We start from the raw sequence: 27,881 nt of genomic DNA on the forward strand, positions 1-27,881 counted from the left end.
GTCCGTTTGCTTCGTCAGTGGTCAGCTGACGGCTGGACAGAGATGACAACGCCCAGAGTGAAGAAGTGCCTCGGTCGTTCCTGGGGCCGCGTGTGCGCGGGGCCGCGCCTCCGGCGTTCAGCCAGGCATCTCACAGCCCTGCCGGCGTCTCCCTTCCTGCTGCCACAGGCCTTGAGGTCAGCGGGCTAAGAGCCCGTGGCTCCGCTGGCTTCCCCAGCGCACGCACGGCCTTCTAGACTCCTGGAGAGGCGTTGGAGCTTTTCACTCCCTCTGTGCACGTCTCTGTCCTGAGCCTTTCCGTTTAAGGTTTGGGTTACCCTAGTTTTCCCTGGCTGTTGTCTTCTGCCTCGGGCAGTGGGGAAGTTAGTCCGTTGACTCTGACCGATTGGTTCTGACCAGCCTGTACCTCTTCCCCACCGCAGTCAGGCCGGTAAAGTCAGCTTTGCAGGTGGGTCTCTCAGAGCCACCGGGCCATTCTGCGCACGGCAGTTCCCGGAAGTGAGGCTCGTGGTGAACCCTTGCCCGGTTCTTTCCCCTCCAGTGTCTGCGGGCTGTGCCGGGGGCTGTTGACCTGCTCGGCTGCCGCAGGGCTGGGGCAGGGCGGGGGGCAGGGGGTGGGCAACAGAGCAGGAGTTCTGGTGACACAGAGCTCCCCGCTCTCCCAGGCTCCGTCACTTCTCTTGAATAAATGCTCCCAGGTTTCTACAAGCCTTCGGCTGAAGAGTTGGGAAGAGCTCAGAGAAGGTTATTCGTATCATTTTTGCAGGTTTTCTAGTTGCCTTTATGGAGGATAGGTTTTGAAAGTCCTAATAACGCTACCGTTTTCTTTGCTGTCACTGTCCCGTAGCATTTTTAACAGGAATAAATATTGTTAGTAAAAACAATGTACGTTTTGAGTGTATAGTTAATGCTGTTATTTATGTAATTTGTTGATAAATATTATCGACGTTGCATGGTTATTTCGGAGGACATCTCTTGCACCTTAAAAAAAAAAAACCTTTTTAATTTAATCAATCTGCGACAATCTTCCTGCCTTACAAATACCCATTCTTAATTTTGGGCAGGGGGTGGGCTGGGAGGTGTAAGTTTTATAAGCAGAAAAGCAAACACTAAGTGTATGTCGTTGGCCTCGTGCAAAGGCAGTGTTACTTTAGTCCTTTAACGTTATTTTTAGGGGACACCCGGCGCTTACTTGCCTTCTCCTAACCAGGCGTCCTACGCCCCAGAGGCAGCCAAGCCCTCGGCAGGCTCCATCTCGCTGGGACTGCCGCGCCAGCAGGAGGCCGCCAAGCCAGGTCAGTGACCACACACCTGGACGTCTCACGTTCATCGTGTCGCAGTCAGGGACCCACACTCGCTCACCTCACTTTCTCTCGCTTTGGTTCGTAGCTCCTGTGCCCTACATCAAACAGGAAGAATTTTCTCCCCGAAGCCAGAACTCACAGCCTGAGGGCTTACTGGTCAGAGCCCAGCACGAAGGAGTGGTCAGAGGTAAAATGTGCTGCTCGGTAGAGATAGTAAACTTCTGTCCCCAGTAAATGTATTAAAGGAAGTCAGCGACGTGTTTCAAGGATGGGCTTTTAACTGAGAGCCTTTAATTCTAAATTTAGGTTTTCTTTCTATATAAAGATGATTTAAAATCTTTGAAGTTTTGCATTTCTGCAGCCCTCTTTAATGACTGCAGAGTTATTGTAAAAGTACATTTTGATAAAACAGAAACCCTTCTTCTTGTGCTGTTGTTTCCTTCTCTTCTTACCTCTGTGCCAAGTTGGGGCTGATTTTGTTTGGTTTTTTCAGGTGTAGGGGTGTGATTCACTGACGGTTTTGTTTTCATTCAGGTACCACGGGAGCCATTCAGGAGGGCAGTATAACTCGGGGAACCCCAGCCAGCAAACTTCCTGTGGAGGGCGTCCCGTCCCTCCGGGGCTCCATCACCCAGGTGAGCAGCTCATCCTTGGGGCTCTGGTCAGGGGCTCGCCAGAGAGCGGGAACCAAAGCCTCGAGAGCCTTGGCTGTCCCAGCAGCACAGTTTTGTGCCTGAGTTGTTCACTGTTCTGGGTTATGGGGCTGGTCTCAGTGACCGTAATCCCCGGATCTATAAATCGTCTGCAGAAAGAAATTAAGGCGATAATTTTTGACCGTAAGGCGCATTATTTATGCTCTGGTTCACTTGAAAAGGTCACTTCTTTGCAAATTGGCAGAAGAAACAAGTTCTGGTTGGTGCAGCTCTCACTGTCTTCCTGGCAAAGCTTTGACAGTGTGTTCAGCTTAAATAGAAATTGAGAAGAAAATCATTGCAAATTACGTGCTTGCTTTTGCCCCTTCTGGAAAGGAAAGCCCACAATCTCAGTGTGTCAGCTGCCTTGCTAGGATATCATGCTGCCCTAGGAAGTATGGATGGCGTTGACGAAAGCACCAAAAATCAAGCATCTTCTTGTAATTTTAGGCGAAATACATTGCCAGTTTTGATTAATAAGAGGTCTTTGTTTTCCTTGGTTAAACATTACCTTTAGTTTGAAATGTAAAGCAGTCCTTAGCCTCTTTATTAACTGGAGCTGCACGGGGAGTTCTGTTTCGGGAAGTCACTGCAAACAGAGTCCTGTGCTTCCGTGCGTTGTGCCCAGAACAAGTTTTCTGTTCTGTTCCTGTTCCTGGTCTTGTGTTCCTGTTCCCTAGGACAGTGGGTGTTCAAGTCGGGTCCCCAGACCAGCAGCGTCAGTGTCGTCTGGAAAGTTGTCAGGCACAGAAACGCCCAGGCCCACCCTAGATGTCCTGGCGGGGCCCAGCCGCCTGTGTTCTGGCCACGCGGTGATTCTGCTGTGTGCCCAGCTGAGAACCAGGCCCTCGGTGTAGGCTGTGCTCCAGAGCGTCAGCATGCCCTGGAAACTCGTTAGAACAGTGCGGACACTGCACCCCCACTCCGACCTGTTGAGTCAGAACCTCCATTTTAACAAGAGTCCCCAGTGACTTCTTCCTGCGACCTGGTTTACTGTGAGGACGGCACGTAGTGATGTAGAAAGGCACACACCAACTCTTCAGATCTCCTTCCACGTTTGACCGAAGTCATCCGTCCCCCTGGAGTTAGTTTACAGAATAAGCAAACACTAATATAAACAGAAGACAAATAAATGGCCGATGAGTCTTACTTTTCCTTCTTCACTTTCACCCCGGCGCTGGGACTGTGGGTAGGAAGACAGGATGGACCGGGTCAGAAGAGGCTGGGCTCTACCTGCTGATTTCCACACCAGCCTGCCCGAGTGGTGGGCACACTTTTGAAGAGGGTATAAGGGTTTCCAGGTGTTTACTACCAAGTTCACCTCTCGGCCGCGTGAGCAGGTGCCTCGTCACGGCCCTGCTGGGACATGTGGGTTCAGAGTGACCTCGCAGGAGGTTTGGGGACCTGACTGTGTGCATGGGCTGGGGCTGGGCCCCTCACTCCCGCTCAGCCCAGGCAGCTCACTTTTCTAAGCGTTGTGCACGATTTCCACAAGTGATTTCCCCCGAAGGAAGGGTTACTGCTCACAGGAAGGGCAGGGAGAACCATGGCCTTAGGCAGACTCAGAGGCCGTGGCCTGAGCTGAGTCACGTCACAGACCGGCATCTGAGTGCCCCCTTGTCACGATATGAGAGAGAGAGGTGGTACTTCAGTTTAAAGCCTAATTTATCATCTTATTTTTCTTAAGAAATTTTAAAAAAGCTTTATTGTATTTGCATGATTTTAGGCCTTACGGCAGATTTTGTTTCTCAGAGTTAAATGCCTTCCCAGAGGTCTGACTTTAAGGAGGGAAGGGCTGCTTCAGCTCACACCCCTCTTGGCGTCTCAAGAAGCTTTGTGTGGCAGGGTCTGAGGACGAAGGCCCAGGAGCTCTTTTCGTTTATAACGTGTGTCTGGTTCCCCTCACGTGCTGGCCTTTCCTACTTGAGGACGCGGCTTGATCTAGTGGGTTACATCTTCTGAGTGCCCTTGGTTTCCTGTAAATGTGAGTGACCCGTGGTGCCTGTGTTTGACTTGATGACAGGGGACCCCGGCTCTGTCCCAGGCTGGCATCCCAACCGAGGCTTTGGTGAAGGGGCCCATTTCTAGACTGTCTGTTGAAGAGGGCGGTCCGGAGAAGGGCCGAGAGGAAGCTGCATCCAAAGGCCACGTCATCTATGAGGGCAAGAGCGGACACATCTTGTCCTATGACAGTAAGTGCCACGCCGAGGCCATGCCGAGACGCGGGGCTGAACACGTGGGTCTGGCTCCCCACGCCTGCCGTGGGAAGTGGGTTTTCCTTCCCTGAGCCCAGGTTGCCTCCCTGTGATATGCAGAGGGGTAATACTGGTACTTCCCACGGGACCTGTGGAAAGGGACCCACAGTGCAGAGCCCGCAGTGGGAGTCCCCAAGCGGCCCTGCGTCGTCAGCCATGGGCAGGCAGCTTAGCCCAGGGGAGAATCTTTGTTTAACATTAATCGAATCACTTTTATTTTAAAGGGATACCTATTTTATGAGCTAAAAATTAGGGCACACCTAGTAGTCTGATAATTCTGGGAAGAGTATTGAATATAAATTCTTCTTAAATCTATTTTCATGTCTCTTTGTAGAAAAACATTTTAGATGTGCTCTTAGGGTTAAGCTTTAAATTGGGTGCTGCTCTGAGTAGAGTGGTGAAGCCTCCCGCCTGGGGTGTGACCCTTCCCTTTGTCCCGCGCACCTGTCCGATAGTCACTCAGCAGCCGTGGGGTATCAGGTGACGTCACGACGTTGCAGTGCTGTGTTCACGTGCCCCTTACCCGCGCCCTTAGGCGTCTGGCCTCCCAGCCCTCTCAGGGGCCGCGGTCCTTCTCTCCTCATGGCGCCTGTGACTCTGCAGTGGCCCCTGCCAATGCACTTGTGCCCACCGCCGCTGGGGAGGTTTCACCAGGGAAGGGACCTAGTTTGTTAACCACTATCTGCAAGCCTGGCTTATGCCTGGCACTCGATACATAGATTTGAGTGAACAAAAACATTTTTACGAATGTCATCTACACAGATGTCTATGGTAGGTTACTAGTATCTACATTGTTATTTCTGCAAGATTGTGACATTGAGATAACTTGTTTGTGGAACAACAGGCCTTGGGCTCCCTGAACAGCTCCTGTGTCTACGTCCTGCAGATATTAAGAATGCCCGAGAAGGGGCAAGGAGCCCTAGGACAGCGCACGAAATCAGCCTGAAAAGAAGCTACGACTCAGTGGAAGGAGCTCTGAAGCCAGGGTTGTCCGTGAGGGAGTCTCCCGTGTCAGCACCGCTAGAGGGTAAGTGCTGTGTCCGCAACACTGTGGAGAGGTGTTTAATTCTGTGTCGTGAGTTTACATTGTTGGGTTAGGTTGTGTTCAGTCTCTTGTCGTTTCTACTGAAATTTATATTTATGTCAATATAGAAATGAAACTCTCATGATATTATTAATACATGTAATATAAAATATAACACGCAGTATGGAATCTGCGTTAATACACGCTCTGTTATATGTGTACGTAAGCCGAGCGGTGCACGCCGTGGGGGAACGCGGGGGTGGGGCAGAGCTGGTCTCACCATGGGCGGCAGTTAGGTTGCTCGCAGAACATGTACGTTATTCCTGTTTGTGAGTTTGAAAAATGTCACATTTATCATGAGAACTTTGTCTGTTATCGTGAGGCAGGTGGAGGGGTGTAGTGAGCAGAGCAGAGGTGCGTCTGAGCCCCAACCGCACCCTCTGCTGGCGAACTGCTCTGCGCCCGTCTCCCCGTCGGCCGAGGGGCTGGGTGTTTAATTCTGTGTGTGAGGACGGGGTGCGGGCGTCCTGCCCGTGCTGCCCATGGGGCGCGCGTTCCTAAGTCGGTTGTTTTGTTGGTGTCACGTTCCTTAAATCTTAACCTGTCTCAAACGTTTAACTTTAATCTAGATGAAATTCTAAAAACAGTGTGAGGTCTTAGAAGGCCTGCGTAATTTTCTAAGAGCTGGATTTTTGCTGTAGTAAAAAAAAAAAAATCACTTTCCTTAATTCAGGTTTGTTGGCAACATAACCTGGAACTTCTTAGGAGGTTCTCTGGCTCTTTGATTTTGATTTGCTGTTTCATTTGCTGTATTTTACCCACCTCTGAGGTGTCCGTCTTTGGCGTTCCAGAGCCGAGAGCGGTTTCCAGCCCCCCTGTGTGCCCTCTCGCCGTGGTGAACGGCACTGGGGCTTCAGACTTGGCTCTGAAAGCGCTGGTCCTTGCCGTGTGGCCCGCAGTAGACGCCCTGCATGGCCAGCTCCTGACTGGGAAACGTGTAAAAGGGAGCGAGTGATGTCATGCTGGTACCTGCAGCTTTTATGTTTCCCGTGATGTTCTTCTGAATAGTCTGCAAACTTAAAATGATGCCCCGTTCTGCACGGAGCCTCCGTCACCAGCACCTGCTCTCAGGGCAGTGTGACGTGTGTGACGTGTGTGACGAGGACGTGAACTGACCTGCACGTGTGTCTAACGCCTGGACCGCTTTCTCGTTTGGAAGGGCTGATATGCCGGGCGCTACCCAGGGGGAGCCCTCACGCGGACCTCAAGGAGAGGACTGTGCTGTCTGGGTCCATAATGCAGGGTAAGCCTTCCGCTCGCTCGCCTGCCTTCACGGCTGCCTCACGGGCACCGTGGTTCGGCATGAATTTGCCCTGCACGAAGCCTGTTTTTAAGGTATTTTCCCTTTTGAAATACTAGATATTTGAGTGCCGACTGTAACTCTTCTTCTCTGAGCTACGTGTCTATTTGAAGATGACACTTACCTAATCTCTGACTGCAGAGACTCCTTCGTTGTGTGAGAGCCATCCTGTGACTGGTGAACAGTGTCTTAACTCTTGGGCAGCCCTGGAAAGATAACGCCCGATGAGTGTTTCTCGGAGGGGCTGCTGCGAGGAGAAGCTGATTAGAAGCTGCAGGATGGCAGGGCACTGAGTTCTTGCACTGCAGTAAATTACATAGGGCAGAAATGACTGAAGTTTTTAGTGCCCAGTTCGGTGGCATTATTTTAATGAGTGTGTTTCTGGAATCCTTTCTTGAAGGCACACCAAGAGCGACCACTGAGAGCTTTGAAGACGGCCTTAAGTACCCCAAGCAGATTAAACGGGAGAGCCCGCCCATTCGCGCGTTCGAAGGCGCCATCAGCAAAGGGAAGCCTTACGACGGCATCACCACCATCAAAGAGATGGGGCGCTCGGTGCATGAGATCCCGCGGCAGGACGCGGCTGCTCCGGAGAGCCGGAAGACCCCAGAGGGGGTCCCGGGCACCAGGCCCATCGTCGAGGGCTCCATCTCCCAGGTACCCGCCCCGGCATCTGGGGGGGGTTCCAACGTGTGACGTAGTGATTGTAAGTCGTGCTTCAGACGGCAGGGCTCGTGGAACAAACGCGTAGGTGTGTGTGTGCTTTCTCCTTAGCCTTCCTCGTGTAGGAGTGTGGGAGCACGTCATGCGGGTGGGGTCGCACAGGCTGGGCGCACACCGGCTGAGGTCGCCGGGAGCCAGATGTGGCCCTTCCTGGGCCACCATGACGCTTGTCTCTCCCCTAGGGCACCCCCATCAAGTTTGACAGCAGCTCGGGTCCGTCTGCCATCAAGCACAACGTCAAGTCCCTGATCACGGGGCCTAGCAAGCTGCCGCGTGGGATGCCTCCGCTGGAAATCATGCCAGAGAGCGTGAAAGCAGCCGAGCGGGGCAAGTACGAGGACATGAAGGCGGGGGAGCCCGTGCGCTCCCGGCACACGTCGGTGGTGAGCTCCGGCCCCTCGGTCCTGCGGTCCACGCTGCACGAGGCCCCCAAAGCGCAGCTGAGCCCGGGGCTTTACGAGGACGCCAGCGCACGGCGCACGCCCGGCAGTTACGCCAGCACCGTGTCCAGAGGCTCCCCCATGCTGAGCAGAGCCCCCGATGGTGCGTCTCGCCCCGTCCCTGTCTGACCCCTGTCACCATGCTCGTCGCCCCTCCGCAGGCGGCATATGTCTGAGTGTCAGCTCAGCAGGTGACGCGTGCAGGCTGTGCCTGACACCCCCTCGGGCGGGGAAGACTGGCTACCTCCCAGGTTGAGAGGAGCCATAATGTAGGCCACGTACCTAGTATTTTAATTAAGTGCAGGGTGTGGTGCAGTCCAGAAATGCTCTAGAGTAAGAAATGCTTGGAGAGGGTTTTCATCCAGTCCTGTGGGGTTTTCTGGAGGCCTGTCTTGACCCGGGCTCGTGGTGCAGTCTGGTGCGCCGGTGGAGTTAGGCCATGGAGCGAGGCTGCTGAGCCTTGAACCAAGGTTCTTGGTACTGCGCTGGCGTGGACAGGTCGCTTCACTTCCCCGTGCTGTGGCTTCCTCGTCGTGCAATGGCGGCATGATAGGCGGCCTCACCTTGCTGGACTGTTGCGAGGAGGGCTGTGGGAGGGCAGCGCTGGCGTGCAGGAAGGACTTGGCAGCGTGCGCTCTGGTTGCTGGTGTTGCTGCCATCCTCACCGTGACCCTGCTCCTCCCCCAGCTTTGTGCTGCCGGCGGGGATGTCACTGAGGACAGGGGCGTGGATTTTTACCAGGTGTCCCGGAAATAATCTGAGGCCCTTAAAAATGTTTCCACTTATCATTTGAAACTGTACTGCAGTCCTTATCAGGGGCTTCTGTGCGGGGTCCTGGGCAGGACTCTGGGGCGGAGAGGGAGGGGGAGGCAGCGCCCGCTCAGGGGTAGGGGGAACCCAGGCCTGCGGGCTCTGGTTTTGGAGGAGAAGGACCTCCCTGCAGAGGGCAGGGCGCTCCGCATTTGAGCAGGCTGCGGCGTGAGGTGCTGTGAGGAAGCAGCGTGACCTCTCGGTTTTGACAGGAAGGTTTGTTTGATTGTGGGGAAGTTGATACTATCAAAATACTAACAATTAGCCAGTGGGGATGGCTCCACAACATTGTGTGTGTGTGTCACGAAGTGTACGCTTTGAAATGGCTGAGACTAAATTCTGTGTTCTGTGTGTTTTACCGCAGTTGTTAAAGCAGTGGGGGGGGGCGGGTGGATGACCTGACCTCTGAGTCACGTCAGGGAGAACGGAGAGGCTAGAGCAGGGAGGGGTTGATGCTGGTGTGGTGACGAGCATCTTTGAGGGAGGACAGAGCCAGGGAGCAGCGGGACACAGCAAGGGGGGGAAGGCGGGCAGAGAGGGCGCGGGGTCGGCACGTGAGGGGTCCGGAGACTTGAGGATACTGGGTCATGCGGAAAGCAGGCTCCCCCGTGCTGAGCAGAGCCCCCGATGGTGCATCCCGCCCCGTCCCTGTCGGGGGTTACAGGAGAGTGCTGCGTGTCATTTTCAGTCTTGGAGAACGTTCGGTGGTGAAGCCCGGTGCTGGGATCCCAGAGCGGGCCGTCTCCGAGTCACGGAGGCTTCCGCCAGTTCCTCACGTTTGCACGTTGAGTGTTGAATGTTAGTGGAAGGAGAAGGTCGGCTGTTACATGGATGTGGTCTGTATTTGAATGCCTGAGAAACAGATAAACACTGTCACACGCAGCGAGTTTGCGTAAGAATTTGTGGTGGTGGCCCTTTCTCTTCCAGTTACGATTTCTTCTAGCAAGTCCAGCAGTCACGAGAGAAAATCCACCCTGACGCCCACCCAGAGGGAGAGCATCGCCGCCAAGTCCCCGGTGCCGGGGGTGGACCCCGCGGTCAGCCACAGCCCCTTCGAGCCCCACCACAGGGCCGGCGCGCCCGGGGAGGTGTATCGCAGCCACCTCCCCACACATCTGGACCCAGCCCTGCCGTTCCACCGTGCTCTGGACCCTGGTAAGCGCAGTGCCGAGTGAGAACGTAAGGCAAAGGAACGAGTCACCTGCATGACTTACTCAACTTGCTGTTGTGAGGGTACAGCAGGCAGACAGCTGCGCGCGTCGTCAGCGTCCAGCTCAGCGAGCCTTCACACGCTGGGCATCTGTGGGACCAGCACCCACGTCAGGAAGCAGAACATTACCAGCACCCCTAAAGAAAAATGCTAGATAGATGGAAAGCCCTCCTATCTGATAGCGTCTGGTTGAGCTGATTGGAAAAATAGGTTAATGTGAAGAACTTTTTTTAATGGAAGTACTGGGGATTGAACGCGGGCCCTCGTGCCGTCTAAGCCCACACTCCTGCTGAGCTGTGCCCACCTCCGTGAAGAATGGTTTTTAATGACACAGACATACCTTGTGCGTTTTAATTTACAACACAGACACTCGTTTACCAGTGTTCTGCCGTACGGTCAGGGCCACTGTCAGTCTTGTACAAATGACAGTCACTCATTTCCATGTTCAATTTTTTAAGTGAAGCTAGAATTTAAAGACACTTCAAAGCAATCTAAATACAGCATCCTTCTAGCGTTTCCCCAGTCTTTTGAAGTTACCTAGTCCATACCTAACTCAGCTGTTGCACTGAGTCTTTCCAAAGCAGCCAGCCGAGCTTCTAGAGAGACCACCCTTTTGCTGCTTCTCTGATTTACAGACTCTTTCCCTAAGTTACATAATTACAGCGGCAAGTACAGGAAGGAACTTCTGAACAGACCCCACTGACGGTGGCCTTGGCGGGTGAGACGCGTGCAGCTTTCCAGGAGAGCGGTCTGCACTGGGCACAGGGCTGGTGGGTTGGCTGGGCTGTCTTGATGTCAGCGCCGTCAAGCTGTCTGCCACTTGGGAACGCTGAGTCTCAGACACACCCCTGGTTCTTCAGGGGCTATCTCCCAGGACTGAGGTGGAAGCCCCACACCGTCAGCCGGCACTTAGCTGGGAGTCCCAGACGAGGGGAAGCAGACACTCCAGAAAGCTCGTCACATGTCCTTCGAGGGAGAACATGTCCCTCACGCTCTCAGAATGTTTGCACTTTGACTTAGTATTTATCACCGTCCTTTAGAGCAGTTTCACTGGTTTGTCAACTTTGAGTTGGAGCTGGAGTGTGAGTGTCCTGAGAATAGAGGCGTCACCCTCTGCTTTTTCTCCTTCCAGTTTTGTTGAGCTGTCGTTGACATACCGCGCTGTGTAAGCTCACAGTGTGTGTTAGCTCCTGCCTCTTCCCACCCCCACCCTTCCTGGCATCTGGGTCCTGTGCCAACCCAGAGGTGCCGAACTGCAGCCTGGGGGCCAAGCCCTGCTGCTGCCTGTCTGTGCAAATGAAGTTCTATCAGAATGCAGCCCCATCCATTCCTTTACATGACCAAAGCTGAAAATACTTAGCGCCCGGCCCTTCACAGGCTAGTCTCTGCCCTGAGCACGTGCACTCATCAGAAGGGTGAAGACTGTTCGTTACAAAGTATTTCCACGTGTATTTCCCCTTAGTTGTGGGAGATGATCAACGCTACAAAACACAATTTTAATTTCAGACACAGCTCTTGGAGACTTCAGGTGGGAAATCTAATAGTTACAGGGCAAAGATTGAAAGTGGAACTACTTGAGAATTGTTTTAGCTCCTGTTCTGGTGGTAAAAAGCTGAGTGCTCCCACTCTGTCCAGCGTGTCCACCGCCGTCCATGGCACCTGACATCAGTGGTCCTGTCATAACACTGATGTGTCGGGTCTAAGCAGAACTGACCCCACACATGAGCTCAGCAGGTGCTTATTCCAGACTCTGCGGGTGATGTTGGGCAGAGGAGTCCCCCCCAGACCAAGCTAAGGGCAGTTCTCTCTCCTTTCCCCCAGCAGCTGCCGCGTACCTGTTTCAGAGACAGCTGTCGCCCACTCCCGGCTACCCGAGCCAGTACCAGCTGTATGCGATGGAGAACACGAGGCAGACCATCCTGAACGACTACATCACCTCGCAGCAGATGCAAGTGAACCTGCGCCCCGACGTGGCCAGAGGGCTCTCCCCGCGGGAGCAGCAGCTGAGCCTCCCGTACCCGGCCGCCAGGGGTGTGTGTCTGCACAGCTCAGGTGGAGCCTGGGGAAGGAGCGAGGGGTGGAGAAGGGGACCATCCCTTCTGTCTGTGAGGGACCCAGATGAGCGTGCTCAGGTCTGAAATCACAGTTTTACCAGTCGGCCCCCCCCTTCGGTCTGTCCCTGCGCTAGGCTGCTGGTGTGGGCACAGCATTTTGTGCCCTTCTCTAGATTACAGAAGCTCTTACAGAGCCGTGATGCCCTTAAACAGCTTGGTTTACACTCTCTGCAAGTCATCACTGGGTTTTAGAGAGAAGCAGAATGAAAGGCACGCGCAGCTCTGCATCCGTAGACTGACGCTCGAACCTGACACAACCGTGCTGTATTTCTTTGGACCAGGAATCATTGACCTGACCAACATGCCTCCAGCAATTTTAGTGCCTCATCCAGGGGGAACAACTACGCCTCCCATGGACAGAATCACGTACATCCCCGGCACCCAGATCACCTTCCCCCCCAGGCCGTACAACTCGGCATCCCTGTCTCCAGGTGAGAGCCTGCGGTCACACACGTGCGTTCACAGAACAGCCTTTGAGGGTACTTTTTCCCCATTCGGTCTGCACATTTTCTTGAGTATTCAGTAGTCATTCCTGCGTGCCGTCTGTCCCTAGGTGCTCCAGAAATTCCCTGGAGTTTGTGTTGTCTCTGCTTACCACCTGAGACTCTAAATACAGCAGACCTCCTTCACCTCAAATGTGGAACTTGCTGAAAAACTTTCAGTCCCTTAAGAATTAAAAAATTGTTTGCTGGACCTGCCAGTGGACGTTCTGTCCTCAAGTCGCAGGCCTGTGTTTTACAGGACACTCGACACACCTTGCTGCGGCGGCAAGCGCCGAGCGGGAGAAGGAGCGGGAGCGCCTGGCCGCGGCCCCCTCGGACCTGTACCTGCGGCCAGGTGGGTGCGGGGCTGGGGCGCGGGCGCGGCCGGGACCTGAGCTCCTGCAGCCTGACGCAGCCGGCGGAGGCTCCCAGCTGCGTGGGGAGGCGGGGAAGGAGGGTTGGAAGGTCGTGACGTTCAGAGTCACGGCTCGGTGCAGGAGGCAGGTGCTGTGGGGACAGGGCACTTGCATGGCAGTGGCGTGAAGCGGTGAGGACCCAGCAGGTGGCGTGGTCCGTGCCGCGAGGACCACAGGACCGTCACTGCATCCTCTGACACACCCTCTGGGTCTCGGCGGCGGCCTGAGCTGTGTGGACACTGGGAGCGGCCAGGAAGTTGCTGCTGGGACACGGCGGCTGGGATGCCCGAGGGACTCGGCAGTCACGAGGCGGGGAGGGGCGAGACGAGTGGGCGCAGACGGGTCACGGTTTTTACCTTGGATGCAGCTGGTCCACACACCTCTGGAACATTTGTTCTTATCCGCGGTGTAACTGTCTCTCAGTGAGATCAGACCACTTGTCACGTCTGTGTTGTCAGGCAGACACGGATCTGGCATTTAGGAGGGAGGGCAGAGCGTGCCGGTGTGAGCGAGTCTGCGGGAGTGGGGATTGGACGGTGCAGGGCGGAGCAGGCCGGGCCTGAGGTGTTTCTGGGAGGGCAGGACAAGATGGAGGCAAAGGGGGCCAGAGGCAGCGCAGAACCGGAGGGTGACCTTCCCCCTGGTCACAGGAGACACACCCTCTGAACTGAAGTGTGGCACCGGAGGGAGGGGCCCAGGGCCGGTCATCACACGTGACCGCCACACCGTCCTTGGGGCTTTGTTGTAGCTGACCTGGTGGTTGCAGAGCCTAAAGGCACTTCGATGTGACCTGCCCTCTGGATCTGTGATGAAATCACTCGTGTCTGAGCACAGGAGGTGCTTCAACAAACAGTGAGGCAGCACCCAGTGCTGGCTGTATGTTGGCTGCATACAACCCTGGAGATTGACACAGTTGAAGAAAGCCAAGCGCAGGCTGTACACCGCTTTTCTATCTGTAAAGGTGCTTGTGATCCCACCGATGAATAGCATGCACATCTAAGACGATAAATGCTATTCTTCTCCGTCGGACACTTGAGCGGTTGGTCTGTGTGGAGGTGTCCGCGGAGACCCATGCCCCGTCAGTGGCCGCGTGAACGCGGACCGCCGCCTCACAGACACGAGAACTTACACGGCAGCCCCGCCTACCGGGGTGTGTGCGCGGGAAAAGTGCCCGTGTGGACCGGTGTAGGCCGGGGGCTCGGGCGGTGCCGGCCAGCCCTGCTCTGTGAGGGAGTGTGTGCTGGGACTGCTGCTCCCGGGGACGTCAAGTCACAGTCAGGAGGTGGAGGGGACAGTGGTTCCACACGGGATCTGAGATCGTCGGACAGAAGGAGCTTTGAGCAGGTCCGGGCTGTGGCTTTGTCACGGAGGAGCTGTGGCTCAGATGCCGAAGCCGCGGAGTTGGCGGGGCCGAGCTCCTGGGGAGGATGCGTCGGAGGTGAGCCCGCGGGCAGGGGGCGCCCAGGCCCCGGGCAGCGAGGTGCCTCGTTCGTCCTGACCCCTAAAGGTTGTTCTGAACTTCCTTTTGGAAACGATACACACACACACCAGAGTCTGAGGGAAAACAAGAGAGGTGGACATAACCTGATCTGGGTCAGGACTTCATCGTTGGCATTATCTTTATTTCTCTTCGGAATCAAGGTAGAAACTTGTCACAGAGATGGAAATAACAGTAAATGACAGCTGGTGTCTGTTTCAAGTTTGCCACGAGCGTGGCTTCACCTCGTCTCTGTGGAGACACCCTCGTGGGACGCACTCCTCTGGGGGCCTGAAAGTGGGGTATCAGGGTTCTTGGCCTCGGCTTCCTTTTTTCTGTCTAGGAGCATCAGGAGGCGAACGGCCCCCGGTGCTGCGGTCCCCAGCCTCTTCCTCACGGCCCGTCTCTCTTTCTCCTTCGGCCCCGCAGGCTCCGAGCAGCCCGGCCGACCCGGCAGCCACGGCTACGTCCGCTCCCCGTCCCCTTCGGTCAGAGCTCAGGAGCCCGTGTTGCAGCAGAGACCCAGCGTCTTCCAGGGAACCAACGGAACCAGTGTGATCACACCTTTGGACCCGAGCGCTCAGCTGCGAATCATGTAAGTGTCCGTGCATCTGGACGCAGAGCCCCGTCTCACACGTGCGTTCCTTGACATGCAGGCCGCGCCTTTTCCTCCTGCCCCGCTCTCGCTCTGCTTTGCTGCACACCCCGCGGCACCCCCTTCACGGGCTGTGGTTTGGTTTTGTTTTCAGGCCGCTGCCTGCCGGGGGCCCTTCCATCAGCCAGGGCCTGCCGGCCTCGCGTTACAACACGGCTGCGGACGCCCTGGCTGCCCTGGTGGACGCCGCAGCTTCTGCCCCCCAGATGGACGTGTCCAAAACGAAAGAGAGTAAGCACGAAGCCGCCAGGTTGGAAGAAACTTTGCGCAGCAGGTCAGCCGCAGTCAGTGAGCAGCAGCTAGAGAAGGGCACGGAGGCGGAGAAGCGAGCCGGGCAGTGTGCGTGCGCCTCCGCTCCCCCGCCGGGTGGCAGGCCCCAGCCTCACCCTGCGGTGGTTCACCCTGAGGCTGGGAAGGAGAAGGGGCCTCCTCCCAAGTCCCGATACGAGGAGGAGCTCAGGACCCGAGGAAAGACCACCATTACCGCAGCCAACTTCATAGACGTGATCATCACCCGGCAGATCGCCTCGGACAAGGACGGCAGGGAACGCGGCCCCCAGAGCTCAGACTCTTCCGGCAGCTGTATGTATCGCCGCCGGGCACGCCTGCGGTCCCCAGTTCGGGATGACTTGATCTCCTAGGGCACGCGCCACAGCTGGTGTAAACGTCTGGGCAGTGAATGGAGTGCGAAGGCTTTTGGGTTGATGGTGCAAAACCGGCTCTTCTGCTGTTCTGGTTATTTAAGTATCAGAGTCTCTGAAGTACAGCAGCTGAAGTGTTTTCCATGAGAAAACCTCGCCCTTCATGGAGCTCAGGGTGGAAAGGAGACAGGCAGCAGGAGGGTGACAGGTGTCACCAGGCTCTGTGCTCCTGAGGCCACATCTCAAATGCTTTCTAGGGTGTGCTTCAGTATTTAGGCCCCCAGAGCTGTTTACGTCTTTTTTTCTAAGATAGAGAATTTCTAAAAGTGACCCCGCCTCGTTGGCGATCACTATCATCGGTAATCGGTGTTCACGTTGCGCCGTTCTGGCAGCTGGATTTTGATCAAGTCTGGTTAGTCATTTGACGTCTACCTTGAAGTGTAAGAGTTCACAGATCTACAGTAAAATGCTAAAAAAGTTACTTTAAACTTATTTTGACCTATTCTGTATCGCATTCTTGAAGCTACAGGCAGATACGTAAACAAGCACCTATCAGCACCTGGAGTGACTTAGCTGCGCCTAGGCGTCTCCCTGGGTTCAGCTAATGGAACTGAGTCGGAGACAAAGAGAAAAATGGTTTCTGTGCGCCCACGTGAGATGCGTGGCCCTGTCTGCTTCTGCGCCTGAGGGTGTCTGTCTGGGTAGATGCCCACTGCTGAGGCTTCTGGTGGCCTGCTGTGTCAGTGGAAAATGTCCTTTAGCCTGGGGTGATGAGAATCGGCAAAATAGGTGTTGTCCGTGCAGAAAATGGCTGGAGGAGGAAGCCGCACAGTTACATGGACAGGCCTCCTGGTCGGTGGTCCCAGCCACACGGGACCCCCGCCCCAGCCCACTGAAGCCCCATCGCCGGGCGGCACTGCCCTTCCCCTGGCGTCGCGGTAGGTGGGAGAGCAGAGCCCGCCTGCCCTCCAGCTGCTCGCTTTCTGAGCGCGCTTCTCCTGCATCCCTGAGTTGGTTCCTGTGGGAAGCCCCCGGCTCTCCCCGGGACCCACTGTGGCTCCCCGTTTTTCTCTCCAGGGCCTCCCCTCCCCGCATCCCCTGAGGGTGCACTGGAGCCAGGCCCTCTGTGGATGAGCTCGGGGTTGGTGCACGGGCAGCGCGGAGCACTGTTCACCGAGGAGCGTGAAGTGCTTGTTCACCGAAGACAGTCCCCAGCCCGGCTGTCAGGACTAGACCCAGGCGGCTGCAGCTCCCGGGAGACCCGAGGGCGGGAGGAGAGAGGGCTGTTCTGCTGGCTATCGGAGGGCGGGCGGCGGGCGCTGGCAGGGTTCATGCCTGCCTTGTGCATGGGAGCGTCCACTGGTCGCACCCGCTGCCTGGCCAGTGTCCCTGTGCTGCGGGGAACACTCGGACATCACAGGACTCCTGAGCAGGAGGCCGCACCTGCCTCTCCCGTCTCCGCCCTGAGGCTGCGGCGGGACTGAGAGGCGGCCGGGACGCCCACCGCGGACCCTCAGTCTCCTTGGGCCGGCCCATCGGTCAGCCTGCCCCCCTTCACACCGCCCCCCACTCGTGCTTCTCCTCACAGCGTGCCAGGCACTGACTGGCTCGGGGAGCTCTGTCTGCAGTCCTTGGTGCTCTGAGAGCATCGTTACGTGATGTTACTTCACCCGCAGCTTCCAAGTCCCCGCGCTGAGGAGGAGCTGGCTGCGCACAGGGCTGAAGTGACTGGAGACAACAGACTGTTGACCTACGCTCCTGGGTGTTTGGCCTCTTTTGAGGAGTGTTTCCTGGTGCTTTTCTTTTCCAGCTCCCAGGAGAACGTTGCAAACCTGTTTCTATTCCGCCTCACCTAAAGGTCTCAGAGCCCAGGGAAGTGCATTCGCTCCGCGCGCCCCGGCGCCCAGCGCGGGAGCCCCGAGGTGGCGCTGGCCGGCCCCCGACACATTCCCTGAGCTGTCTGTTGTCCTCCACCCCAGGTGCCACCGGACGCTTCTCGGAATAAGAAATGAAGAGAAGCAGATAGGTTTGAAGAGCTCAGACTTTTAAAGCTTTTCATAGAATTAGTTTTAAAATAAGATTCTTTCTTCTCTTAAAGTGTCTTCTCACCGGTATGAAGCCCCGAGCGACGCCATCGAGGTGATAAGCCCGGCCAGCTCCCCCGCGCCGCCGCCCGAGGGGCTGCCGGGCTGCCCGCCCGAGCGGGGGAGGGCCAGCCAGCCGGAAGGTGGGTGTCCCCGCCTCCGCCCTCGCTGTGTGTCCAGACCGTGTATGGAAATCGCTGCTTTGTTTGAGAGGAAACTTGTATGAGTCCAGAAACGTTTAAAACTGCAGAAATGGAAACTGGCTTTAAACCACTGTTGATTATGTCTGTGTGTGTTTCAGTGGTGCAGCAAGCAGCAGACAGGGGTTGTGTGTGCACGCCCGTTCTCTCACACTTTATTCTGTGTTAGCCTTCTGGTTTTTGTCAGTGAATACATATTTTTTCCTCAAAATTAAGAGATGAATTATGTTTAATCTTTGCTGATGAGCAGGAGGCAGGGCCCTCCTGGAGTAAGATGTCTTGTCTGTCTGTCCTGCGTTAGGCGAGGCCACCAGACAGTACGAAGGACCATCACACCACTACCGCCCGCAGCAGGGATCGCCGTCCCCGCAGCAGCCGCCCCCGTCTTCCCAGGCCGAGGGGGTGGGGCAGGTGCCCCGGACACACCGACTCATCACACTCGCCGACCACATCTGCGTGAGTGTCTCCCCGCGCTTGTCTCTGTTTCGGGTCGTGCAGAAGGCACGTATCACGCAGTCACAACAGGGATGTCCAGACTTTGTATGGTGTACTTTTTCTGCAGCTACTCGGTGGATTTAACCATTTCCTTCTTTTCTTATTCACAGCAAATTATCACACAAGATTTTGCTAGAAATCAAGTTTCCTCGCAGCCTCCCCAGCAGCCCCCCACCTCCACATTCCAGAACTCACCGTCTGCACTGGTGTCGACACCTGTGAGGACTAAAGCGTCAAACCGTTACAGCCCGGAATCCCAGTCCCAGTCTGCTCACCATCAAAGACCAGGTTCACGGGTCTCTCCAGAGAACCTCGTGGACAAGTCGAGGGGCAGGTATGGTCTGTATTTCAAGCCGTTTCTTATATCTGAGTTTCTTTACCACTCCTCCCTGGACGGTGTCAGTGAGGGTTTTCCTTTGCACATTATTCGTGGGATGTCCACGGTCTGGGCAGCTGGTGCCATGTCCTAGAACGCATGGAAAACCTGACCGCCCCCCTGTTGTGAGTTTGCAGAGACGGTTTTGGAGACTGGCGTTTGGTGGTGGCATAGGGACACTTTGTGTGGTTCTTGGGAATCATAAAAACGTTGGCATGTTTAGGAACCTGATACTAAATCACGAAAGCGAGGCCAGGAGAGAGGAAGCAGGCCTTGTGCGGCAGGGCCGCCTGGGGAAGCGTGTATCCTCTTTCCTCGTGCTCCGTGCTTGGGTTTTTAAAAGCTGAATGCAGGGTTGTTGAGGGTGGTAGCCTGACTGTTGGCATGTGTTAACTGACAGAGCAGCACAGACATTCCTAAAATGCAAACAGTGCTGAGAACAAGATAGGGGACCAGCAGGTCAGAGACTGGTGAATACGTGGAGGTTGCGGTGGATGGAGGCACCAGGCAGTGAAGCCGTTAACTCAGAGCACGGGAAGGGGCGTTTGCAGCTGAGGTGGTTCTCCAGCCTCGTACCGGCCCCTCAGTTAGCAAAGAACATAAAGAAGTAAGAACAGTGAGTTTAAGAAGCCGAATGGTGCTCATCTGAGGGAGAAAACATAAAACTTTATTGTGGGATTTTGCAAACACACCAGAGCCCGGCTGCAGCCCGGTCTCATCAGCTCGGGGCCAGTTCTGTTTCTTTGTAGCCCCTTCGCCCCACCCTCAAACTGGATTATTTTGAAGCGAATCTCGGCCATCATAATTTCAGGAAGCTGGATGATCTTAAGGATGAGATGAAAACACATTGTCTTTTACCAGCAAAAACAAAGAGCCCAGTTACCGGAGGCGGAGAGAGAGCTGGCTGTGCGGCCGAGCCGTCGAAGCACAGGCCGGAGGTTCTGAGCGACCGATGGCACTGATGCAAAGAAAGTCCGTCGGACTTTTTCACTTGTAGTTTCTGCACCGCCGCACCTGTGCATCTCAGTGAGGAATGCTACATTGCTTTCACTGGTTTTAGTCATATTACCTGGTTTTATAGTTTAAAATGTTCACACAATCAATAGTGGTGTTCAGACACCATCAACTGACTTTTCAATCTGTGAACAAAACACAGAGGCACTTTCCTAGAGTTCTAGAACAGAAATCCCATGAAAATGGCTGAGGATGCCGTGTGGACAAACGAGAGGTTAAAATAAAGCACGCAACAACATGGAGAAGGCAGGCAGTTTCCCTCGTCCACGGAGGGAACTGACGGTCTGGCTTCAAGTTCGAGAAATCAAGAAAGGTGTGAGATGGATTATTCAGGTCAGTTTGCGGGAACCACCAAAGAACTAAAGGAAAAATGGCCCCCTGAGAACTGGATGGGGCTTACTGGGGAGCAAATGACACATAGTATGTGTAGTTATACTGAACTGTGATAGTAATAAAAGCAGGTCACCTGACACCTGACAGGTTTCCGTTTGGTCCTCAGGTCCTTTATCTCCTAACTTACTGGGGAAATACCTGGGTCGGTCCTCGCTCAAAATCAGCAGGAAAACCCTCGAGGGCTTCCTGGAGTAGGTGGCCCAGGGGAGGGCTGGCCACCTTCTGTGGGCTGGGCCTGTCCCTGGCAGCGTTTGCCATGCGACTCCCCAGTCTGCAGGCAGGCGTGGACAAAGCCACAGCAACAGACCTTTTTTTTGATACCAGGGGCTGGGGAGTGTCTGAGGTGGCTTTGCTCCGATACACGTGGCCGACTAAGTGATGAGTTAATTGGTTTCTGTTTGGGGTTGGCCGTGGGGAGCCCTAGGGATGCGGTCTCATGTTTTCTGTGTTCCAGCCTCAGGCCTGGGAAGTCCCCAGAGAGGAGTCACATCTCTTCGGATCCCTACGAGCCCATCTCCCCGCCGCAGGGCCCGGCCGTGCACGAGAAGCAGGAGGGAGTGCTGCTGCTGGCCCCGCGGGGGCCTGAGCCCGCCGAGCAGAGGTGAGCGCCCCGCTTTCCCGTGCTGACGTCGTGGATCAGGAGGCTCATTTTGTCTGTTTCCCTAGTGATCTATTGCTGTGGATTTTAATGAAAAACCTGTAACATACCCTATTTACGTAGGTTATAGGAAGTAACTGTTCACCATTCTTCTTGAAATCAAGTCCTAGATCTTTTTTTTTTCTTTAAAACCTTCGTCCGTGTGGTTGCTGAACCGGCACCTGAGCGGCTCTGCACGGCGAGTGGGCGCTGCGGCCGGGCTGCCTCACATGCTTTCTCCTACCGGTTTCTGGCCCTGAAGCTGCTTGCCCTGGGAACCAGGCTTTGTCCCGCTTGGTTTAGACACCTTTGATTTGGCCCCTGCCCGGCCCGCTGCCTAGTGCTCTGCCCACACCTCCAGTGGAGTCAAGCACTGTGTCCGGGTGTGGCCAGGCCCACTCACCCCACTTCCTGCACCGTCACTGCTGCTCGGGGGTGACTCCAGGCCCCGCTGTGATCGGAGGCAGCGGGAGGGAGAGTCCGGCTTTAGGCCAAGGTCTGTCTCCCTCCTTGAGGCAGTTGGTGTGTCTCCTGCAGCTTGTGGAGAGTGGTTCACTTACTGTTCGATTCATAGGCAACCAAATAGGTATTGGTGCCTGCAGTGAAACGAGGAAGAAACCATTTTTGGAAAGGGGATGACGTTAAATGTAATTACACATTTACAGGGTTCCCCCAAGTTTGTGAGCTTTCTGAGAACGGGGACTGTGCCTTACATTCCTGCTGCCTCCTCTGTCTGTCTGGGATGCGGGCTGTGTCTTCGTGTTTGCACGACGCACGAGTCCCCGTGGCCAGGTTCGGCTGTGAGCGCCCTTCCCTCTGCTCTCCGTTACCGTCTGGCTCTGGCTGGACCCTGGGTGGTCTTGAGCCGTTAGCGAAAACTTGTTTTTTCAAGTATGTTAGTGTTGGAAGGTACCAATGAAATATGAAACCCTTGACATGAAACTCAGCTCATTGGGCAGGTGGCCTGAAACGATTCTGACCAATAGGCAGTTTTATTTCTACGTGGCAGCTACTCTGTTCAGGGCTGACTGTTGATGGCGTAGGTGTGAGTGCTTTGCTTCTTCATAGGCAAGTAGCAAACAGTTGTGCTATTAGTCAAAGTAACGCTGTTAGTGAAATAGTTCCCACTTAACGCAGCAACCGTAAAAAGCCAGCGTTCACGCTGTGGCGCAGGCTGCAAGGGCCCGGGGAGCTGCCCGAGCTTCCCCGGCCCCTCCCCACGCTGCTCGCTGCTTCTCTGTTGGGGAATCGCCCTTCCCGCCTGGGAAGATGGAGTGCGTTGCTCCACCTTGGCTGCTAAAGTGTTTGGCCGTGTCCTTCTACGTGACGCACTGACTGGCTTACAGTCACACGCTGCTCCTTAGCTCTGTGAGCGCAGACATAAGCTGGGGATGGGATGGGGTCGCGTTCCCGGCCGCTCGGGGACTGTCGCGAGCACTGGCCAGACAGCATGGTGGTAACGCGCATTCCTGTTCCGACAGGAACGATTCCCGCTCCCCGGGGAGTATCAGCTATTTGCCTTCATTCTTCACCAAGCTCGAAAACACGTCACCCATGGTTAAATCAAAGAAGCAGGAGATTTTTCGTAAGTTGAACTCCTCTGGTGGAGGTGACTCTGATATGGGTAAGTGGGACTTCTTTCGTGAGCCGCCCGTAAACACGCATTAGTGGTGCTGTCCCCAGGCTGCCTCCCAGGCGGTCTCCGGGTTTGAAGGCTCTTCTCGGCGTCTGGCCGCAGAGTTCCTGCCCCGACGTCCCCGGCACACGGGACTTCCCGGTAGGCCGAGCCCTCGCAGCCTTCCGGAGCTGCCCGTCTTGTCCCCGAGTGAGTGCTGGCTCGGCGGGACCGTCTTCCTCTGTGGGGCTGGGCCGGCTCTCCGCAGTGTTCACGCACTGGTCTTCGTCCGTCTGGCAGGCTTTCTTGGCTCCCTGAAGACCAGGCGTGCCTTTCGAGCCTGCCTCTCTCTACAAACCCCCACCCACCAGCCGTTCATCAGGTGGCCTGCTTCTGGGCACCCCTACCCCCACTTGTTCTCCACTGAAGTCGTTTTATTTGGCGTAGCCTCTCTGAGTAGCGCGGTATGATCTATCCCAAACTCATCACGGCGAGGGAGTCCAAGGCCGCAGCAGGGTTTTCTGGCAGCCCGAGCACCGGGTGTCGGCTCTCCCGTGGGCCCCTCCGGGCGAGGGCCAGGGCGGCCTGTGCTCGCTGGTGCCCCCACCCTGTCGGGGTCTCTCTGGATCTCAGCCCGCCGTCCAGGGCAGACTGGCATGGGCAGTCATATCTGTGGCCCTGGCCCCGCACCAGGCACCGTTCTAAGTCTGGACGGAAGGTTTAGCCTCACAATGACCCGCATACCTCTGTTGCTGATGAGGAAACAGAGACTTGGAGCGGCGGTTTGAGGACAGCAGCTGCCAGTCACTCACCTAGTGGGTCGTGGGGTGGGGCTTCCGACGCAGGGCTTCCAGCTGCGCAGCCCGCGCCTTCCGGGTCCTGCTGTCGGCGCTGGGGCACAGCCAGGGGCTCCGGCACCACGCCCTTCCCGAGGCTGGACTTGCACGCGCTCCCTGGACCCTTCCTTGTGCTGTTTTCAGCTCGCTCTCCCCTGCCTCCCCGCCCCCGTCACCCAGGCTTCCTGCGGTCTGTCCGGGAGCCAGAGGCTTTGCGGGATGCCCTGCAGGGACCTGGGTGTCCCACAGTCTGCTTGCTTCTGCAGCAGAAAGGACTCCTAAGTCTGCCAGCTATAAAACGCCGTGTGGATGTGTGTTTGGATCTGTGACACGTGGTGACACACGAAGGCTGAAGGACCCAGGGGAAAAGGAGGAGCCCAGTGTCACGTGTCAGTGTCCCCATCCCAGCTCTCGGCTGCTGGATGCTCCTTTTAAACACCAGCGCGCTCTGAGCTGCCATCAGGCTTGCAGACCCTTTCTTCTTCTTTTTAAAAACATTACCGGGACTTTTTTCTGTCTCGTGTTCAGTGGTTTCATCTGTTACCAGCAGCTTCTCGGTTTCACCAACAGACACGTGGTGACACTGAGATTCTCTCTGAACCCAGGGAGGAAGCATCGAGGCGCACGGGGTTGTTAAGGTCTCACTTTTGTGCGGGGCGTACACGCCCTCTGGTCTGTCTCGCCATAAAAAATCCTCCTTGACGAGAAAAGTGCCACGTATGACCTGAAGCAGCCGCTTGTACAGTTTTCTCCTCTCGCCTAACGTTCTCCATTGTCTTTAGGCAGCTCGGTCTTCCATCGGCTCAGTCATTCCTGAGCAGGTGCTGTGTTGGGTCCCCTACTCTCTGAAAGTGTAGAATGAAACAAGGGTCTGACTAACAGAGGTAAACCTTATTAATGCCTTCGTAAGTGCTAACAAAACTTGTTTCATCCGGGATTTTTTTAATTACAAGAACTCTGATTGTGGAAAAGGACACTTAAGGAACAGTATTGAGGGACCAGCGGCTCGTGGGGCCCCAGGCATGCTGGGCTCCCCCCAGGAAGCAGACCTGGGGATCTAGGCCCTCGGCAGCTTCTCTCGGCGCCTCCATCTCCATTCGCGCCATCCCCGCGGCTGTGAACCCTGTCCCTCTTACAGAAACTCTCCTCACCCTCCAGGCCCTGCTTTCTCCTCTTCCCCCCCCCCCCCCCACTTCTGTGGCTGTTCTGTCTCCTGAGCAGCTCAGTCCTGCCTCCCTGGCTCTTTTCTGGGACGTCCGTTTTCCCTGTTGTCTCCTCCACTCTGGGGCTCAGCGTGTGTGCTGGAGACTCCCAGACTTCTGTCTGGAGTTCAGCTTTTTCTGCCAAGCTCTGCCTAGAGACCTTCGCAGGCCTTGTTTCTTCCTCAGTGTCTTACTGGCTCCTTAGAAGTCTAGAAACGAGCGCTTGCCCTGGCTGTGCGCACAGCTTCCTCGCTGTCGACCGCGGGTGGCTCCGTTGGCGGTCCCTCCGCCCCTCGGGAGCCCTGTCCCTGGGCTTGCTCCCGGGTGGCACCTCCGCCTCCTACCGCCCCTTCCCAGCAGCCCCAGAACCTCTGAACCCCCGTCTTCCCTCCGCCGAGTGAACCCACGTTCTCCCCCACGGCTGCCATCTGCTTTGAACCGAGGGCCCTGGGACCTCCGTACGCGGCGCGGCGGTCACCTGGAGGGCTTGCTCAGGGCGGGGGTCGCAGCCCTGCGGGAACGTAGGGAGCCAGGGCGTTTACAGTGCCCTAGTTTCGTCGCCAGCTGCGCTGTGGGAAATTGCCTTCATCTGACCATTTTTGATCAGTAAGGTGATTTTATTCTAATTGTCACTCAGTATTTGTGAAGTGAGTGAATCCTATCCCACCCGCTTTGGTGGTGACGGCAAGGCTGGTTCAGGTTGTTTCTTTACCGCGTTTCCATGAGCGTGTACCGTGGTCCCCACCGCGTGGTTCTTCCTGAGCCTCCCGGCGGCCTTCCCTGCCGGAGAGTCTGCTTCTGCGCCCGGCCCTGGCCGTCTTCACGGACACCATCCTCCAGGGCAGAGCCTCTCTCCCGGGGCCTCCCCCCAGCTGCGTGCTCTGCTCTGGTCACCGTCCGCTTAGCCACCACTTCCTTCCCGTATTCTTTCTCATTCCAGCTCGCAGCATCAAGCTGGGGACACTGGTTGTGTCCCCCAGGTCCTCCTGTCCCTGGCACAGTGCTTTATCGGTAGCACCCAGGTTACACATGGCACAGTTAGCAGGAATGAAAGGAACCAGCAGGCAGACTGTCTCCTCCCAGGAACATGAGAACAGTTTTCAGGGACCCGTGGTCGTTTTTGTGCTGTTCAGAGGCCTCTCTCTCTGCCTGTTCTCATCACAAGTCAGGATTATTCCCAGGGTCCTCCTGGGACCCTCTTCTGAGGGCAGCTTGTTCCTAGGTGTTTCTCCAGCACCACAAAGCTCCTTTCCCTCCAAGGCTGGATCACTCCCGTTCTGATTTCCCTACCTCATGTGATTTTTTATTAGTTGATTTCCCTTAAAAAAAAAACTCTATTTTCACCCGTTAAGGTGAAGATAAAGTTGAGATGGTGGAAAATGAGGTTAATTTTATTGTAAGTTTTTTTTTGAGACTATCTCTTTCGATGTATGTGATTATTACATCTTAGTTAACGTGAATGTTTGTTTAAATACAGCAGCTGCTCAGCCAGGAACCGAGATCTTTAATCTGCCCGCAGTCACCACCTCAGGTAAGATTCAAGACACTGCCTGCCAGGAGTCAGTCCGACAAACAGGAAGTGAGCACTGGCTGGGGGGGGGGGGGGGGGGACCTGCTCCGTCACTAGCAGTGAAGAGTGAACGGAGGTAAAATACTTGTTGAAAAGGTAAACGAACCAACAGAATGAAAACCACTGAAGCACAGTGTGGACACCAGGGAGCTGAGGGGAAGAGACACAGGTGGGAGACTGATCAGCAGAGAGAGATTAAGTTTCCCCGAGCCGCCCTCGGGAACAGGCCGGCTGGTCTCTTGCAGGCGCGGTGAGCTCCCGGGGCCACTCCTTTGCGGACCCCGCCAGCAACCTCGGGCTGGAGGACATCATCCGGAAGGCGCTCATGGGGAGCTTTGACGACAAAGTTGAGGATCACGGGGTCGTCATGTCCCAGCCCGTGGGCATCGTGCCTGGTGGGGCCAGCACCCCGGTTGTGACCGGTGGTGAGGCCCGGAGGGAGGAAGGGGACCTGTCACCTCACTCAGGTGAAGTCTTCGTTTTCATGCTCTTCTGCCCTGTCTCCTAAGAAAAAGCCAATTTATAGCCCAAGCTCTGAGGTATCACTGAGCCATGTCATTTATGTGCTCAGAGTCATGGAAGGTTTCAAGTAACTGGAGTCAGACACGTTAGTTATGTGAAATTAAAAGGGATGAAAATTCTTACCCAGAACGTCACCCCCCAGCACACCAGTTCTTTTGTTTGCATCTAGTCCTTACCTGTATGCACACATGTACAAGTGCAACTTCCTGTTTGGCTTCTGAGTGAAAGTGGCAACTACTGTAGTAAAAATGACAAGCTCAGTATAAAAGGATTTTAAGCCATAGAAAAAAGGAAAAACACCCTTCGGGTCAGATCCTCTAGAACGCTGGGGTTCCTGCTTATATGAACAGACAGCTTGTTGGAATGAGGTCGTTTTATGTACCCTATTAAAAGCAGGCCACACCACCATGACTCTAAGCTTTATATGTAATCTTTTCTTAATCTTTTGAGAAGCTGCACTCTGTTGATTATCTATAGAGGTCAGATACATTTCATTATTTCCTGTTATGGTCAGTGATACAAAGATCTCACTGAGGTTAAAAATATTAAAGCATTCCCCCTTTTAAAAAGGTTTTTTTGTGGGGGAGGGGAATGGAGGTGCTGGGGATTGAACCAGGACCGCGTGCTCTACCGTTGAGCCACACCCTCCCAACAACAAGATTTAGAGAGACTAGAGGCTTGTTACCTATATGTATGGATTTTAGGACAGTGTGAATTTACTTCCTGGTCTAAAAAGTGAGCCATTCTCTTCCACTGATTTTTACTGCTTTTAGGCGTGTGTGTGTGTGTTACAGTGACAGTACAGGTGACTTACACGATCACAGCCGTTTGTGTAATCTTACGGCATTTCTTTGTGGCAGGGTTCTCACACCTGGCTTTTCTCACTAGAAGGCTCTGCCCATATCCTGAGACACCAGGTTCCCTGTCACAGGCGGGCGCTGACACTGCGCTCAGGGAGATGTCCTACCAGACGTTCTCTTAACTCTGATTTTGGGGCCTCCGCTTCAGAAACACAATTACCTTTTTGCTGAAGTCTTTGTCCCCGCACGTCAGTTCCTTTCTGAGTCACTGTGACCTCTTTCTGGTGCTCTACTGTCAGGTTTTCCCTTTGCCCTAATAATTCCCTTTTTGGCATATCTGTCCTGATCCTTGCTGTATTTTGTTTCCTACACCTTTTTCTCAGTTCTTTTTGGTTACCTGTTAACTTCTTTTCTGACCTGGCTTTGTGTGTTCTGAGCTTTGCCTCCAGCGTGTGAAGCACCTGCCCCCGTTCTCTGTGCTGCTCTCTTCACCCTCCAGGGGTTGCATTCCTCCTCTGTCCAGGTAGTCAGAGG

General features: G+C 55.2%; 2 protein-coding genes across 30 annotated transcripts in view; one reads left to right on the top strand and one right to left on the bottom strand.

The window, feature by feature from the left end:
- Positions 1–27,881, top strand: part of NCOR1 (nuclear receptor corepressor 1) — a 134,373-nt gene that overhangs the window by 104,362 nt on the left and 2,130 nt on the right. For 9 of the 18 annotated variants that reach the window (XM_032498876.1, XM_032498877.1, XM_032498887.1 and 6 more), the window contains 21 exons: positions 1,175–1,295; positions 1,390–1,491; positions 1,839–1,939; positions 4,020–4,188; positions 5,096–5,278; positions 6,495–6,578; positions 7,036–7,292; positions 7,541–7,901; positions 9,536–9,763; positions 11,640–11,849; positions 12,214–12,363; positions 12,674–12,769; positions 14,737–14,902; positions 15,057–15,544; positions 17,702–17,830; positions 18,189–18,343; positions 18,493–18,716; positions 20,620–20,766; positions 22,284–22,426; positions 25,933–25,986; positions 26,271–26,492. In XM_032498876.1, the coding sequence (XP_032354767.1) occupies positions 1,175–1,295; positions 1,390–1,491; positions 1,839–1,939; positions 4,020–4,188; positions 5,096–5,278; positions 6,495–6,578; positions 7,036–7,292; positions 7,541–7,901; positions 9,536–9,763; positions 11,640–11,849; positions 12,214–12,363; positions 12,674–12,769; positions 14,737–14,902; positions 15,057–15,544; positions 17,702–17,830; positions 18,189–18,343; positions 18,493–18,716; positions 20,620–20,766; positions 22,284–22,426; positions 25,933–25,986; positions 26,271–26,492 (3,790 nt within the window). The remainder of the gene's footprint in view (positions 1–1,174; positions 1,296–1,389; positions 1,492–1,838; positions 1,940–4,019; positions 4,189–5,095; positions 5,279–6,494; positions 6,579–7,035; positions 7,293–7,540; positions 7,902–9,535; positions 9,764–11,639; positions 11,850–12,213; positions 12,364–12,673; positions 12,770–14,736; positions 14,903–15,056; positions 15,545–17,701; positions 17,831–18,188; positions 18,344–18,492; positions 18,717–20,619; positions 20,767–22,283; positions 22,427–25,932; positions 25,987–26,270; positions 26,493–27,881) is intronic. The other 9 variants (XM_032498884.1, XM_032498888.1, XM_032498889.1 and 6 more) reach the window with 5 other exon arrangements.
- The window catches only part of TTC19 (tetratricopeptide repeat domain 19), a 37,388-nt gene continuing 28,911 nt past the window's right edge, over positions 19,405–27,881 (bottom strand). For 11 of the 12 annotated variants that reach the window (XM_032498906.1, XM_032498902.1, XM_032498901.1 and 8 more), the window contains one exon: positions 25,826–26,529. The gene's annotated coding sequence lies outside the window, so the exon portion shown is untranslated. Of the gene's footprint in view, positions 24,099–25,825; positions 26,530–27,881 lie in introns of those variants that run through there. The other variant, XM_032498898.1, reaches the window with a different exon arrangement.

Source organism: Camelus ferus, chromosome 16 (assembly GCF_009834535.1).
Source record: "Camelus ferus isolate YT-003-E chromosome 16, BCGSAC_Cfer_1.0, whole genome shotgun sequence".
Lineage (NCBI taxonomy): Eukaryota > Metazoa > Chordata > Mammalia > Artiodactyla > Camelidae > Camelus > Camelus ferus.